The sequence below is a fragment of the Chinchilla lanigera genome, unplaced genomic scaffold (assembly GCF_000276665.1).
Source record: "Chinchilla lanigera isolate Chin_1 unplaced genomic scaffold, ChiLan1.0 scaffold00058, whole genome shotgun sequence".
Taxonomy (NCBI): Eukaryota; Metazoa; Chordata; class Mammalia; order Rodentia; family Chinchillidae; genus Chinchilla; species Chinchilla lanigera.
Window position 1 is genome coordinate 13,743,515 of NW_004955459.1, and position 18,487 is coordinate 13,762,001.

General features: G+C 33.3%; 1 protein-coding gene across 3 annotated transcripts in view; it reads right to left on the reverse strand.

The window, feature by feature from the left end:
• Dpp10 (dipeptidyl-peptidase 10 (non-functional)) overlaps positions 1-18,487 on the reverse strand; it is a 1,310,731-nt gene that overhangs the window by 286,750 nt on the left and 1,005,494 nt on the right. For all 3 annotated transcript variants that reach the window (XM_005397695.2, XM_005397696.2, XM_005397697.1), the window contains exon 5: positions 5,983-6,057. In XM_005397695.2, coding sequence (XP_005397752.1) covers positions 5,983-6,057 — 75 coding nt within the window. The remainder of the gene's footprint in view (positions 1-5,982; positions 6,058-18,487) is intronic.

Sequence of the window (18,487 nt, forward strand, 5' to 3'; positions counted from 1 at the left end):
TTTTCACCAGTAAAACTAGATCCAGGCCAGATGCTACAAAGAGAAGTTGTAAGGATTAAGGGTATATAGGTAAAGACTGCATAGTGTAGGTATAGTATAAAAAAGCACCTATGTTTATTTTCAGTCCCAATATAAACCCTCACAGTGAAAACAGATATTCAAAACACATGTTATGGTATACACATGTTCACAGAAACACTATTTATAAGAGCCAAAACGGGTAAAAATCAGAAATGCTTTTCAACTGTTAAGCAAACAGTGCTACGTAATTAAAATGGAGTGCACATAAATGCAAAAAAGGAGCAAGCACTGATGCATGTTGCAAAATGGGTAAAGTTTGAACCCATGCTGTTAAGTCAAATAAGCGAGACAAAAGGTCACATGTTGTATGACTCAATTTATGAACTGTCCAAACTTTGAAAATATGTATGTTCATGTAGGCAGAAGTAGGATTAATAGTTAACAGAGTGTGGGATAACTAGCGGAAGGGTAGGAGGTTTTCTTTCTGGGGAGTGAGGGGCTAACACGTTTCCTGGCTGGAGATTTAGACCACCCGCAGAGCACAGGTTTGGCATGTACAAAGTCCTGTTTTCAAGCTCCAGTATCAAAAATAAATAAACAAATAAAATGCATTTGAAATAGATACAGTTGTTGATTATACATGCTGTGAATTAATTAAATGCCACTGAGTTACACACTTCAGAATTGTTCTTTTTTATGATATGAATTTCAATGCATTCAAATATGTTGCATCTATTTATTCAGAACCCACAAGGATCTAACCCAGGGCCTCACACATGCTTGAAAAATGCTCTAACACTGAACTTTATCTGCAGCCCTTAAAATATTTTAAAAATATGAATTATTTGGAAACAGCTGAGGTCCAACAATGGGAAATCTGAGTTTTTCTTTTCTTTTGGAATCCAATCTTTTGGTTGAGCTTTTCTGGTTCAGTCAATGTGGCTTAGAATGAAGATAAATACTAAATCGGTACAAAGAACTGCACTCGTGTGCAGCTAATCTTTCCTAATTTAAAAACACTGGATATACTCCTAAATGTGTGATCTTTCAATTACCAGCTTCTCTGAGCCTTCCTTTTCTCCTCCCTAAAAACCAGGATAATAGCATCTCTCTAACACAATGCTGAATTCATAATTCTTGTTTCCTTACTTTTGTAAATAAAATGAAGCAAAAGGAATAATGCACACAAAAATAATTCATTTTAAAGGATGTGTTTGGGTGGTTGTATCTTGTGTGACTGCTTTTTGCCCTTCTTTGTTAATGGGCATTATGTCTGTGTATGCCCAGACAGTAAACACACACATACACACACACTCACACACACACGCACACAAAGTAGCCATGCCATTCACTTACTTTAAAGCTATTTTCAAGTTTTTTCTTAACATAAACTGTATATTGGCATTCTTATACTCTTGAGTTGGAGCACATATACAGACATGTTTTTTTCTTGTGAGTCGTCCACCTGTGGGCTAATCTAACTGGCTGTGTCCCTCAAAGACAGTGCCATTTTCTTGAAATTCCATGCTGATTGCCCAACTGGAAATGTGTCATATTCATATTTGCCCTTCTTTCAAAGCCAGGACGTGTTTTCTTTCCAACATGATTATGTATAGTGGAAATTTTCTCTTCTTTGATATTACCATACATATCATACGTCATACAATACATCATACAGTGTGGTAGATGTGCATGGTTTAGTCGTGTTACCTCTGTCTGGCTGTAGGTTTCTTGAAGTATATGATTCAGTTCTACACACATGTGCCCATGCATGCACATACACACTTGCATAATATCCAGTCCAGCATTTTGTATATGGCAGATAATGAATAAAATGAATAAATGAAGTTGTTTAGGCCTGTGAAATGTAGTTTGACCATTTTATATTAAAATAAAACCTTCCTCCCACTTTCAGAGAGTGTTTTTTATAAAGTATTCTACTTTTCTCAAAGTCAAAAATGTACATGGAGATATGAAAATTGATCTGCAGGAATTTTTGTCAATTCTACTTTTTTATAATTTTAATATATTTTCACAAATGTCTAAAGTCAGCCTGCTTTCATACTTTATACACCACAAGATGAATATAAATTTTGCCTTGGAAGATAAATCTAAATTACCAAAATGTAGTATTTAAGCAAAAGATGATATACCAAGTGCAGTTTTTTATGGCTGAAAGATAGTTATTAATGGTTATAGCTGGGATAAGCTGATACGATCAAGAACTGAAAACTGTTCTCCTATTAGACTACCAGGGATGAAAAATACTTAATCTAGTAACACTCACTTGTCTAACAAGTGATCTATCTTCCATTTTTAACCTTTCTCACCCATAAATCTTTGAAAACACAATCAGATTTATATAGTTATACAAATATGAAAATGCGTATTAAAATATCTCTCAACTCTTTTCAGTAACTTATGTGAGACAAAATAATTAAAGATTGTACAAAGTTTATACATTTGAGGAAAGAAAACGACCTGATTTTTATTTATCTAAAAGTTTTACTTTTTGAAATTATCTTTAATTATAACTTTTGATAAAATGGAAAATTTATTTTGAGGTCACTTTAGACTCACGTATGTTCAAAAAAATAGTACTGAATAATGCCATATGTCCTGACCCAATGATTATGTCTTGCAAAACGATAGTACAAGGTGACACACCAACAGACTGACCTTTGCAGAGCCATGATAAAGGATATAATCATCTCTACCAAGATCCCTTATATTACTCCAGAAAACAAACAAACAAAAAAAATACTGCTGTATCTCTGCTCATCCCATAGACACTACTTATCTGTTATCCATTTATACAGTGTTCTCCTCTCAAGAACATTATATAAATGGAATTACATAACCTATCAGATCTTGGGATTGGCTTTTCAAACCCAACTTAATCTTGGAGATTCCTCCAAATCTGCATAAATAAGAAACTTTTTCATTTTTATTTTTGCATTGTATGCTATCGTACAAGTGGACCGCAGTTGAATCATTTATTCATTGAAGAACATCTGGTCTTGTGTCAAGTTTTGGCTATTAAACCTACAGCTGCTATAAATATTTGTATACAGGTTTCGGTGAATATCCTCTTATTTATCTGGGATGAATATCATGGGAAGCAATTACCAGGTTGGATGGTAGTTTGATGTTTAGTTTTTTAAAAATCTACTGAAAAACTTTCCAAGAGTTACTGTATCATACATTTCCAGTAAAGTGCTTCCTATCATTTGGTGCTACTGCTGTATCATCTGCATCTGTGTCTGTATCTGTATCTATATCTGTATCTGTAAAGGTATCGGTTTCGGTATCTATATCTTGCTATATGTCTACCTTTATCTCCAACTATCTGTAAGTGTAACTACAGAAGTATCTATGTCTATATTTTCTTCATCTATGTCTATATTAATATCTATCTATTATCTATCTTCATCTATGTCTATATATATATTCATCTATGTCTATATCAATGTCTTATCTATATCTATATCAATATTTATCTATCATCTATCTATATCTATCATCTATCTATTTGAGTCATCTTTGTAGCTATATAGTGATTTTTCTATAGTGGCATTAACTTGCACTGATTTCATGCTAATGATGTTAAAATATTTTCATTTGCTGGTTGGTTAACTGTACAGTCTCTCTACCAAGATATCTCTTAACGTTTGAGTCCAGTTTCTGATTTTATAATTGTTTTATTGTTGTTGTTGCTTTTAAGTGTTCAGTTTCGAGCAGTGTTTATTTTATAAACACTGATGCTTTATCAAATAGGTGACTGCAAATATGTTCTCTTGGCCTGTAGCTCATATTTTCATTCTCATAATGGAATCTTTCACAGAACAATGGAGTATTCTTTCTTGTCCAATTTAAGAACACTTTCCCCAGTCTGATAGCCCAAAGACACTTTTCATGTCATTTTTTTCCCCTCAGGTTTTATATTTATATATTATGTTTAAATTCATGATCAATATTTTTATTTAAAGAGAATAAAAATAGAAATAAAATAAAACTTTCAAATCAGGCTAATAGGAGAGCAACAAAATTAATACACTGTGTATTTTGATCTTTGTAGTAGTTATTCAGAGAACAAGAAATGGCATGAAATGTTGTTCAGACAATATTAGCACAGTATAACAATGATTGGTGAATTCCCACAATGTTGTCTAGTGAAACTCGATATTGTCTCTAATGTTTTGAATTATTATTTTCTTATTCCCTTTAATAGTTTGGTCAATCTTCTATTCTTACATCTGGTAATCTGAGCAACTTCTTTGAAGACAACAATGTGTAATATAACAACCACTGTTGATCCCCATCGTTTGGTTTGAAACTCCGTATCATTTTTAATGTCCTTGCTTTGTTTTGTTTGTATTTTGCTATTGTTCTTTTTTTTTTCACTGTTCTTTTTAAAATAAAAAGAGTGGTTATAATCTAAAGAAGAAAATAGCACAAAACTTTCTTTTCAATGTGCTAAGAGAAACTAACTGTGTAACTGTCTTAATTATGTTGTGCAAATTTTGAGGTTTTTTTGTATCAGGTGTGAAACTATGGTCAACATGTACATTTGTTTTGAATGTGAGTGTATGTGTTTTGTGTCGTTGTTGTCAATTGTTTGTTGGTTGGTTTTTAGGGGGTTGGTCATGGACATGCAATTCCTGCAGAACCATTTGTTGACGACTATCTTGCATTCACTGAAGTGCATTTGCAACTTTGCCAAAAATTCCTTAGGTAATTTTGTCTAAATCTATTTCTGAACTCAATATTCACTTTCATTAATTTTTGGGTCTCTTTTGCTGCCAATTTTAACCTTGACTATCATAAGGACTGAGAACTGATGTTTAATATATTCACTGTTTAAGGGCACAATCATCTTAAATTTAATTTCTTCAGGTTCATAATAGTATTTTAAAGCACAGTTTTCCATATTTTTATTTATAAAAATCAATATTTTGTTTCAATAGCAAATGTTTTAGAAAATCTGTGAGTACAGATAACACAGAAAAGTTAAGAAAAAAGGCCAAGATATGTAAAAGGAAAAGCTCCCTTTCATAACAATCTTCTTGTTAGCTTTTACTGTGACTTAATTATTTTAAGTAAAAATGTAAACTCCTCTCAAAATAGAGCAGATCTATATTGCAAAAACCTAAAATCAGCGAATAATAGATCTTTTGAACTGTGAAACTTAATGTATTCAAAGGTTTTCAAAACCTCATGTGAGACTTCCTGCCTTAAGTCCATAAATTTTTATTGTGTGTCTTAAAGCTCATAAAATTTTCTTGAATGGTTTCCAATCATTTACTCTCTATGGAAACTAATCTGTTCAATTGCCTTTTCAACACTTACTTTGCTTTTTAACAGGTGCAAATTATATCTACTTACAAAATACTCTACTACCACACATATTGCTCTAATTGTACTCTAGAGCTAAAATGGAATAATAAAACACTAATTGCAATTAGATTGTTTTATTTCCTCAGATTTAATTTTCTGGTTTGCCCCACTTGCAGAATTGTCTACAAGTATAAAGCTTACATTTAAATATCACCCATCAATCCGTTGACCATAATCTAAAACAATGTTCTCATCAGTCCCTTCCAAATAAACATAACGCACCTCTGAGTACAACCAGTAGAAAAGACTCTTATCTACACAAGGGTGACACTCAAATATAAGGAAACTTTAGCCGGAAAATTTCAAAAAGTCTCCCTTTTCTGAATTTGTTAAACCTTGATACATTCACAAGCATAACTGAGAGACTGTTGCAGGTGTTGTTATCCAGGTATGGAAAAAGGACATTGTTCCTAACCTTTCCTCACACAATGTGACCATGACCGTCTCCTGGAAGTTACTGGATACACAAAGTTTTCCTTAGGGGAATAGGTGGGTAAATAAAATGACCCATGATTACCTCAATACATCACAATTGTTTTTCCTCAGTGAAGAATTTTCTCTTACCTGTTTTACATCATACGCCAGAAGGACGTATTTTAAATCTGGTGAAACTGAATATCTTGATGCCTTGAAGGTTACCTTCAAAAAAAAAAAGCAAGGAAAAGAGAGTAATTATCTTAATTGAATATCAGGGAAGTTTATATATATTCTTATAACATTATGAAGTGGATCGTCTCATTCTTATTATAGATATGCACATGAATGAGTATATCTCTGATTACATAAGTGAACAGAAAAGGTTTGAATAGGTCATATTATGTAATGATGTAGAAAAAAAGGCAATATATCTTTTTATATGCTACCTCTTTAAGGAACTTTTAGGCCAAGTATGGTGTAAATCCCTGTAATAGCTACACAGGGGCTGAAGCAGGGAGATCACAAATTCAATGCCAACCTGGGCAATTTAGGAAGACTGTCTCAAAAGAAAACAAATAAACCAAAAAATAAATAAAATAAAACTAGGACTATAGCTCAGTGGTAGCCCACATGTCTAGCATGTTCAAGACCTTGACTTCAATTTCCAGTACAATGAAAAGGGAAAAAAAAGGTATAGGTTGATTCTTTTTTTATTGAGAAAAAGGTAAAGCTCAATAAAACTTTTAAGTAATAAAATACTTTCCCATTTATATGTAGGATTAATCAAAACTAAAAGATAAATTGACATTCTATGTGTCATAACTTTCTGTGTCTGTGCTTTTGTGATCTTTCTAGTTCTCTGTATTTAAAGAGACACAAATACAGGGAAGAAAATTCACAGGGTAAAACAGATTAAAACATGAATACCAAAATGATTGCATTTGATGCCAGAGAACAACTCCTACTACATTGTACCTGACTGATTTTGAACCTACAATTTAATAATTGAACAGATCTAGCTACAGAAAGATTTTAAAATACAAAATGAAAGAGATATATTGAGTGTAGAGAAATGATCCTATGTGAAGTAGAGGTATTTATCTAATTCCTCTCCAAACAGAAAGCAAGCAAATCAACTTAATACATCATCAAAGGAATACAAAATACAAACAACAGTAAAGATGTTGTATGAGTACTTTAAACAAACTAGGTAACTGCATGGTAGTTGCAAAGAAATATGTACAAACATAAATAATTTTATACATAGGCTGTTCTCTATGAAAAACAGAAAAGCTAAAGTCACAGTTTCTGCCTTTTTCTTTCTTTTTCTTTCTCTCTCTTTCTTTCTTTCTTTCTTTCTTTCTTTCTTTCTTTCTTTCTTTCTTTCTTTCTTTCTTTCTTTCTTTCTCTTCCTTCCTTACTTCCTTGTTTCCTTACTTCCTTACTTCCTTTCACTTAGATACTAAAACAATGAACAGAATAAGAAAGTCAGACTAATGAATATTTACAAAGTCTGAGTAACATAATAAAAAGTATATATGCTCTTTTCCATGTTCTCTGCACAGAGGTCTAAAATCCCTTGCAATTTCAAAAATTATTTTAAAATTTGTTATTTACAGCAGACTTTTTTCAAAAATACAGAATGGTATGATAATGAGAAATGAATTATTTGCAATGGGCAGGGGTGGGGCTAATTTCTAGCCTCAGAATGAGGCCCAGCCACTAGGCCACATCAACCATGTCAGTCCAGTGTCAGAACTTTCAACTTGACCTAAGACCACAGAAGGGAGAAGTTTGTGTCCAACCTTGCTGCCAGTGATGTAAACACCAGTCACCAGTAATAATGACACTTTGGATAAACAAAACAAAACGAACTCCACAAACCTCGGCACATTGACATTTCAGGGTTGGTTGGTGAGCACATCAGCTTATTAGGAGACTGATGTACTTCAGCTCCAAAGAAACAGTAACCCCTGTGCTCAGGATCACTCTAGACATTTTCCTGGATGACTGTTCAATAAGTTGTTCTTTTTTATCTTTTACAAAAAGCCAATAATCATAAATATACCTCCCTGAATTTTATGAATCATTCTAAAGAAATAATCAATCTACAGAGTAATGGGAATTATCCAATTTATAGTCACATTGGATAAAGTGCAGGTAACCCTGGCACCTGAAGTAGTTTCTGCCATCTGAAATGGGGGTGTTTTCTTAGACTGAGCCCCTTAATTTATGTAGTGTAGTAGTCACTGTCAGAATTAAATTCAATTGCAAGACATTCAATTAATATTTTCAAAGAACAAAATCACAATTTAGAAATATTAATTGGCAACACTTCCTTCTAGAAAACAGACTAGAAATTCTGGCTCAGTGAGAAGAGTTTCCTTCTATAGACAAAAATGGATTAAAAGAGCAGATACAAAGTAGAAAATAAAGATGGAGGTCATTTTTAATTTACTCTTCATGCACACAAGGTACACAGAACAGCAGAAATACAAATGACTCGTAAACATCAGATTACATCTGGTCGCCTTTCGTTGTGTAAAGATTAAGGCAGAGGGAACTGACTGCATTTTCATGCCAGTTGAACTGGCTTTTTTGGGAAATCGGGTTATTTCTCATTTTTCCTGGTTCTAAACATCAGATAAACAGGCTAGTTTTGGTTTGGAACTTTAGAATGATTGACACCATTTTGAATTTAATCCGATCTGTTGGACTGAAGTGCAGGAGCCTTGTGCAACACAAGAACATCCTGTCATTCATTTATTATTATCAGAGAACTGAAATGACAATCTCTTAGCCCCTGAGCCAGACATGCAAAGAAAGCAGAGTGAGCAGGGAGACACGCCATTAAAAAGGCAGTGCAGATAGTTGGATGTTTTGCCTACATACATTGATTCATACATTCTATATATAACCCATCTTACAAGAAATCAGAGTGATCACTGGCAATAATTCTGCTGAATGCTTTTGGATTTAATTTTTTAGAAGACTCATTTCAACAATAACAGAAGTCACAACAATAATATTACCAGCTACCATTCATTAGCCATCTAATATTCAATCTGCAAGTTACCAAGAACTTTGTATTTATCAAGAATTATCAGTACTTTTCAGGGGAATCATATAAGGTAGGGGTTCTCCTTATGCTTCCCATCTCTCTCTACCTTTGTCTATCTCTCACATTAACTTACTGTTCACTGAAATTTGACAGATATTAGTCTGTGATGTATCTAGGGTAATCCTGAGGACAAAAGGCCATCTCTCCCAGCATTAAAGTATATGAGATGTTTTACTCTTTAAAGCCATGGTGAAGGGGGACAGTAGCAGAAAGTCTATTGTTATTTAAAATAGGTTAAAGAGGACAATGCCATCATTTCTGTCCTACTGCGGTTAAGGAACTAATATCACAGCAGTGAAACTTTTCTCAACATCAAGAAAAGCAAACATAATGAGAATCCAGGAAGGCTTCCTTCCCCAAACCTTGCATGATCTCACCGACAGATTTTTTTCCATCTTCTTTGAGAATATCGCTGTCTAAGTCTGAATTATTTAAAGGAACTCTCACCTCTGTTGTCCCTATCCACACTCATGTGATGTTCTTCACAGAAATTAACTTCACACTTTCACAGGTGTGCTTGTGCCTCCAGCAACAACATTTTAGTATCTTTTACAGTTCCTGCAATTATCCAGTCTGGCACTTTATTAATTATCTCCATCTTTCGCCAGCTTATGCAGCACACAAACTGGGAAGTTTTCCAAAATCTTTTCAGGAGCCCAAGCTGTTGAACTGTCTCTGAATTTAGAGAGTTGGTGCAGTTAACTGGTGCTGCAAAGAGACTTATTGGTAATAACAGTGTCAAAAACTCACTCTGGGAGGTTAGTCAAGGGATATTGGGAGTCCTCATAATATAACCCATTAACATTGTCATTCTTTGAATCTGGGGACCTAATTCTTTCCAGAAGCTTCAAGAGACCTCTTTGTCAACGTTGACCCTAATTGCCAAAATTAGCATAGGCCTGGTGAGTTTCTACTTGATATGTTTTCAAATTAGTGTTCAGGGAAGTTGATTATTGCCAATAATGCTATCATGTTGCCTACATATTTAACAACTTAATTACTATTGAAAGAAAGGAGAAATACCTTCTTCCTGTGCTTATTACTGGTATTCAGCAATGATGCCTACCAGTGAATATTTGACCCTCAATAGAGGCCAGAAAGCATTAAAATGCATTTACTTTATTATCTCTAAATACCAGTAAATCCAGGTACAGCAGGATGAGCAAAGGAAAAATATGCAGGTGGTTTGCCAACCCAATTAAGCAAGAAAGACAAGACATCTGATCAAATTGAAAAACATGAGCATGCTCTCAGACATTATGAGATATTCCTAGGTAGCCCCATTTGCATGTATCGTTCCATTCTAACAAAATTCATTCACTGCACATTTATTTCATGACAAGCACCACTGCAGAATTCAAACTGGGAAGGAAAGTCCACTACAGTGTTTTCCCTTCCACATTAAGCAGGGCAGAACAAGCATCACGGCTCTCTGGAGCCCACGGTACAGTACGGATTTAAAACTTGAATGTCTTAAGGGAATGAATATTTGGGGTAAGTATGCAGCTGCCTGAGTAAAAATTAAAAGTAGCCAGGCTTTATAAAATGGGCAGTAACTACTCAGCTCCATGTAATCTTTTTTTTTTTTTTCAGAAAAATGTATATAGCATTGCTACTTTTTCAATTTTTTTCAAGAGAAGCTAGAAGCCGAATAGTGAGATTAAAATAGGACTGTAGAGGCAAATCTTTAAGTATGTATGGGAGCCATCTATATCCTGGGATTTAAATATGTATGGGGACCCTCTACTCCCTGTTGATTTTTGCTAATGGGAAGGGAGAAAATAATTCCAGGTTCTAAGAAGAGAAATCCATAGTTTCATATATTTGGTTACAATGTAAGTAAGAGCTTTATGACCCATTATTTTCCAGTTAAATGCAAGTATAGACTACATTATGAGAATAGCCTTCAGAAAATGTATAGGTAATTTTAAAAGATTCCTGGAAAGGTGGCAAATGATGTCACAGATAACTGCTGCTATTAACGACGTACGCATTAATACCAATACGAGTGCTGCGGAGATGGTCTCTGCACATCTGAGTGATGAAATTTATAGCAAAGGAAGGAGAAAAATCCAATTTACATTTGGAATTTTACTTTGGCCAGGGATTGCAAACTGAGCTGTATTTGACAATATCTTGAGCTCACGATATCTGGCTGAAAGATCTCAGGGCAATCTATCCAAGCACTGTCAAAAAGTTAAGGCAGAATCAAGGCCAGAAAGAAGGGAGGATATATTTGGGAGACTTTGATACGAATAAAACATTTTTGTTTCATATTAGAGAAATGAAGCTCCCTGAAGAGTGAACTGATTCCTGAGGGACATCCAATAAGAAATGTTCCAAAGCTGGACCTTTCAGTTATCTGAAAGCCTCGCCTCTGATCAGTTATATGGAATATTAGACAGAACTTTATGTTCAGTGAAAATCTATTCCTAACTTTAAAGACAAAAGACGCAGTTCTTCAACCAACATGCCCTACTGGTGTGAGGGTCAATAAAAAGGTAGTCATTAGTACCATTTTCTACTTTTATACTTGAAATGTATATGTTTTCTTTCTCTGTTCAATGGGGCAGCTCAGTTCACCTACTGGAATACCTCAGTCTGTGTTATTCTTATTCAGATTGTACTTCATTAAAATCTCATTTTGAGTCTCCTTCTCCAAGACTCTCCTATCCTTCTTAGCTGAAGTGATTTTTCTGACCTCACATGTGTATTACTATACATGAAGTTCATCTAACAATTGATCACTGTGTCGTGATCACTCTTCTAGATAGTTTGGAATGGCAATTTACATCTTTTATTGCTTTAGTAATGTCCCTATTAAGAGGCTTTCATTGCAGTGATTCACTGTTGTCAGACACGTTATAAGTACAGCAAGAAAGAGGATAATGATGGTGTTCCAAGATGTCAGATATTAAAGATCATGGCAAGAAATCATTAAACATAAACTTAAATATCAGAATGCCAGGAAGTAGAAAACATGCTTTTGCATGAATTGAGGCTTCAACAACTGAGCAAGAGAAGACTAGGATGTGGGATTAAAATCTGTACACTTGCTAAGATTGAATTGACTTAACATTGAGAAAAGACAGAAGTTCAGTAACCATGTCTTTAGGATGAGTATCATCATAGATTTCTAAAGCTGGTGATAAAAATATGCGTAGGTACCTCTACTTACAAAAAAGAAAAGCAAAACCAGGTCTAGCGTGGTCAGTTGAGGAACTTTCTAAGCTTGAAAGTCTAGATACACGTTTGTCACAGAGAATGATGAGAACAGTAAAGGAGAATGTTGGACCTTGTGAGCTTTTCCTTTGGCTCCCTCAGCTGCCCCTCAGCAGCCTCTGCTAACAGCACCTTACGGCATTTACACACAGCCACAAAAACAATCGCACTATGCTTCATTCATTCTGCCTACACTTTTCTTCACTACCAAATCTCATTACTAGCTTATTAATAATGAACAAAATGCTTAGAAAACCCATCTCTAACTCCTGAATGACAAAATATTAATTTTAAAAATACGTAATTAAGTATAAAATATGAACAAGGTTTTCCACAACACAGTTTATAAACGCTCTAATTCCCCACCTTAAATGTAGGGGAGACTTCTAGAAAGCCAGTTCATTTGAAGCAACCTGGAGAAGAAAAAAGGGTGACTCTACAGCTAAGAAATTAAAAATGGAAAGACAAAAGGAGCTGGAAAATAAATTGATCTGACTGAAGCCACAGCACGTGGCCAGTGGCTGATTATCTATCTCCACTGCCTCCAGAGAAAAGGAACAGGAAAGCGGGAAACACATAGGCTTTTACCGTCACCCTAAACAAAACTATGATTTATTTTCTGCAGCCATAAATGTATTCATAAGCCAGAAATTTTAAACTCTAACTTTTTATTGTGTATTTTTTGATGTTCCCTTTTCTTTGAAAACCAATAACTTGGGACAGTGATTAAATTCTGTTTTGACACCTGCAACATCCATGTTGTGTGAACTTGATGGCTTTTCTCTGTTTTTCACCCTTTAAAACTACACATTTTATCAATATTGGAATGTTTTATAAAACAGTCAGTACAGAAAATACCATGGAGCAGGGAGGTAGTTTTTAATATCATTGAATCAGTAAGTAGTAACCAACATAGGGAACCTCACATAGAGCTTTATTGTTCAATAGCAGTGAACAGCCAAAATAATGTTCTATTGATTTAGACCATAGGCCATATATTAAAACATTTAAAAGACAGTTTTTATTTTTAGTAGAACTTGAAAATTAATGTTCACTGAATTCCATGAATTACATAAATGCAAGGCATAGAAGGTGATTTTGATGAGAAATAATTTTCATCAACTAAAAACATTAATAATCTAGAAAATCTATAGCTGAAGAAAAGGATATTGCAACTTACATACTTATGCAAATTATTTCTTTGAAGTTCACTTTGTGCCCTTCTAACTGTCTTAATGCTTTGTATAATTCAAATATATTTTTCTCTTGAATGATGTGGTCACATTGAAGTACACTATATTAAATAATATAGCATATAAAAAGAAAGCCAAAGCTTTGGAAATTTTCCACACCAAAACTACAAAGTTTCTAAATCAGTTTCTTCATGATGATTTTTTTTCTAAAAATATGTCTCTATCTCTATGATGCTTATAAAACAAGATAGATGCAGTGGAGCTGTCCTGAAGCAAAGTGTATTAACTCATTCTTGATACTGCGTCTTCTGAACCAAATTTAGAGAGTATGAGTGCATAAAACTAAATCGTAGTTAATATTTGAAAATTCATGTATTTAAAATATTTCAGTTAGTGATATTTGATAGATAGGAAATATAGATATATATTATAGAAAAGAAGATTGCTATGTGAAATTTGTAATTTCCATAATCATAAAAATAAGGAAATATACAACAACAAATATTTATTTGATATAAATATTAATCTCAATGTGGCTGAACATTTTTAAATGAAAGAGAAACAAGAAAATTATAAGGCTTTAAAGAATAAATCTTGATATCTGATCAATTTTTCTTATTGTTCAAAGTGTTGTTTCTTTTTAATATTATGTCACTACCACTTCCAGTCATAATTCAAAAGAATGCAGGAAAGCAGAAGATAGCAACTAAAAGTATATTTATGTATGGCAGATGGTAAATATTCTATATTCTTCAATTATATCATAATTGGTAGCTACTTTCTCCTCTTGACTTGCTGTCTTTAAATTAGTTAATCATAACTTTTGTCCCTTGAAAAAATGTCAGCAAATAAAATAACAGGATTGCCAGTTAAATTTGTATATGAATAGACAAGAGATATATTATAATGTGTACAAAGGGAACTATCTACCCATGAAACTCGCATGAAGAATATTGAATATTTTTTACCTAGCATATGCAAGGCTGTGAGTTCCATTCTCTGCACAGCCAAAATAAAAAAACAAAAAAGGAATATTCTGCCATGAAAATAAATGAAATACCTTACATGCAAATTAGTGATATAATTTAAATTAGTGATGGAACTTTGAGTAATAGAAAAACAGCAGTAAAACAAGGTCATGGACTGCCTGATGCCTTTTTAAAAGTTGAAAGCCAACTGAGATTAGATAATACGACGTAGAGAAAAAATTACATGTAAAAAAGCAAACTGAGCTAGACATTAGCCTGAAACCAAAGGTCCTAAAGTTCATTAATATAATACATCAGTTTAAAAGTTGTCCTTTACTTAACTTAAACTTTGATGGTCCAAAGTTCAAAGTTATCCTTTATTATCTATTATGACAGAAATGGCTATTTTAGCTTCTAAGCACAGCTGAGGATACTGTCGCTTGTCTGCATCTGTGACTAATTAAATATTCCTATTCTTCTTCCTTGTTTCATCTGCAGTTGTTTATTCTAGTAAATACCTAGAGAGGATACAAGGACTCAGCGACTGGAGGCTCACGTGAGTATTCCACCTCACACAATAATGACAAGTTTTGCCCAACTATACTGCTACTGTCAACATCTAAGAGGCTCTGCAATACTTGGTAACACCAGCCTTGCATTTTGCCAGTATGATAGCTGCAAACTACTATTACCTTCTGGATAAGTATTTCTCTTTATAAATTATGTTATGCGTTTTATTCTTCAACAATACATGTTTCTTTTGTGAAAGTCCGTTTATGTCTCTGGTTCACTTTTTAGTGGATTTGGAAGCATTTTTAAATACATTACATTTTCTTAGTTAACTAATGCTGCTTGCTATATTTTTGTCACTTCTACCTTGATATTGTTGAGCCTTATAAATATTTATATTTTTAATTACAAATTGATATTATAATAGCAATTGTAGTATATAAACAAAATCAAAACTGATGTGACAGCGAAGGTTCTGAATATGAAATTTATTTGGAAACCAAATAATAGCAAGGCTCAGATTTTCAGCTTTTAATATCAATATATTTTAATATATTAACAGGTGGAATGTTATTCCTCATACTCAAGATTTATAATAATAAATTGATGAGCTGTTTCCTACTCATTTTCCAGTAACCATTTAAAAATAGAAACATCATAAGTGAATTATTTCTGCCAAAGCAAAGAGAAATAATAACAGAAATGAGTAATTTTAAATTTACTTCCCCTGTGGCATGCCAATTTCCTAGTTGGGAAAAGAAACAGGGCCTATAACATTAGGTCAAATCCAGTGGAATGACAATGAGGATCATTCAGTATCTGCCTCCAGTTCAACACTTCAAACCCAATTCACAGATAAGAAGAACAGGAAGGGGCTGGGGATTTAGCTCAGCGGCAAAAGCGCCTGCCTGGCATGCGCAAGGTCGTGAGTTCGGTTCCCGGTACGGGAGAAAAACCAAAAAAAAAAAAAAAAAAAGAAGAACAGGATACTCTTTTCTGGTCTCAAAGTCACAGCTGCAAACCCAGATGTTTTCTTAGGTGTCCTGTGAATCAGACTACATATTCACCAATTCAATTGATATTTACTAAAATTTCTTTTTAATGATCCCAAACCAAAATTCATTTCTTATAGATTTCATTTTTTCAAAAATGCTCATCTTATATTCAATCTTTTTATAAAATATTGAACAACAGGATTATAAAATATGAATAGACAAGAGATAAACTGTAATATGTACAAAGGTTGTAATGCATACAATATATTGTAATATGCTCACAAACAAAAACATGAATAGACAAGAGATATATTGTAATATGTTATAACAGTGCAAATATGATCAAATACTATGATCAATCTCTTTTTGCATAGCTTTTAACATGTATATAGTTCCTTGATTAAGCCTAAGGTTTGAAGAAGATATTGTTTGTATGTTTTAAAATGCTACCACTAATTTTTCATTTGGAAAACTGAGGAAACATTTAAGGGTTGCATTTATAAAACTTTATGGGGCAGATAAATTTTGATTAAATAGGTAGCTGAATGAGTTCATTACAGACGTTTATTTACAATTCCAATTTTTGTTATTTCATTTATTCATTTTTTTAGACCAGTCTGTAAGAGTTACAGTTCTTCTAAGTGTGTCAAAAACAGAAAATCTTTCCAAATAATGAATGAAGGATTCCACCACTTCATACTAGGAAAAATATCTAAAGAAAAAAATTTCCTGTGTATACGTATCACTTGTGAAGTCCAACACAAAAAATTTATGTGAAAGACTCCTAAGACAAAAAACACAATGGTCAAAGCACATACAAAAGATGTTCTTCAAACTCACCTAAATTACTCAATGGTAAATAATCAAAACAATCAAGTTCTATTAATCATCAGTCAGATACATAATCATTAAAATGTCTGATAATATCCTGTGAGAACTTGAACACGCTAATAGGTAATGCCACATCTTACTGATGGGTGTGATTATTGAAATTACAAACCATGCATTAAATTTCAAATGAACAGATCCTTTGACTCCTCATTATAATTGCTGTAAATTTAGCTGACAAGTATGTTTCAAATATGGTTGCTAAGGTTTTTTTTTTCTCTTTTTTGTAGCAGATGTGCACTGAGGAAATATACTAAAACCTTTGATTGCAAGGACATTGTTTTGTGAGTGTCCTGCAAAAGGAGTGGTATCTTGAAATATGAGCGTGTTCTCTCTCTTCTCTCTCTTTCTCTCTCTCTCTCTCTCTCCTCCCCTCTGTCCCTCCCTCTCTCCTTGTAGAATTGTGGGCAGTCATCTTTCAACAGCAACATATTATGGAGGAGATCTCCTCTGCAGAGGAAAAGGAGAAAAAAGTAGAGGAAAACTTTACTTCAAATTAGATTAAAGAGGTATGTAGAATGTGTGAAACTGCAAAATTCTGTAGGAAAACACCACCCAAATAAGTTTATAACAGTGCTAGTGATGAATCTGTTTAAAGTCCGTGCAATGTCACATTTTTATGAAGTCCTCAAAAGGAGGAAACATCAAGTGTCATTCGATAGATTCCCTGTTAAAGTTGCAAGGAAAGAAAAAGATTTCATTGAGCCAATAGATAGCACTGATTCCATTAGTGATAATGAAAGTTGTCCAACACAATAACCCTCTTCTTTCTTGTCTCCCTCACATCATTCATGAAGATTTTCAATGTTAAATGTAGGTTAACCTACACTTAACATTGAAAATATATATATATATGGGTACCAGGAATCAAATTCAGGACTTTGTGCTTGCCAGGCATGCACTTGTGCCACTGAGTTGTCTTCCCAGCCCAGTTTATATTTTGTATTTTCTTTTTATTTTGTATTATATTGAAATACTGTAATAATTTATATATGAATATTTTGGGTGGTGGAACAAATCATCTGAGTTTGTATTATTTCTTATGAGGAAATATGTTTGATGTACAAGTACTTTGAATAACAAACATGTTTCTGGTATGAATTATGCTCACAAACCAAGGTTTTACTCCAAATACATGGAAAAACAGCATATAAAATAACCCTTTGCAGCCATTAGATGGCATTAGAAAAACTAATATGCTTTTATAATAATATCTTCAAAAATTACACTATTGAGTGAATTAAAGTGCAAATGAACCACAGTGTTGCAATTAAATACACATTTATATACACACTTATGCAGAGATACATATTCATACATGAATACATATACTTTAGAACACTCTAGTTTTATGTAAAGATCCATAAAGGCATACAAATTTCAGGAAAACTACGTGACAAGTATAAATATTGATATGGTTGTCTTCAGCAAGGGGAACTTGAATACATTATAATTTATTATGTCTATCTATGCAAGTTCCACTTATCAGTACTTCCTGGGATGGTGGAAATCTTGTACTTTTACACCAGCCAGTATGGTAACCTTTGGGTTCATCTCACTATTGAATCTATAAAATGTGAATAATGCAACTGAAGAAAAGATGTTTTAATTTTATGTAGTTTTAATTAACTTAAAAATAAATGTAAATAGCCATATGTAGCTAGTACATTGGATATACTGTCTAAATGTTAGCATACATTTTTAGCAATATACTATCTATAGTTTTAATCATCTTCTCCTAAACAGATGCCAGTA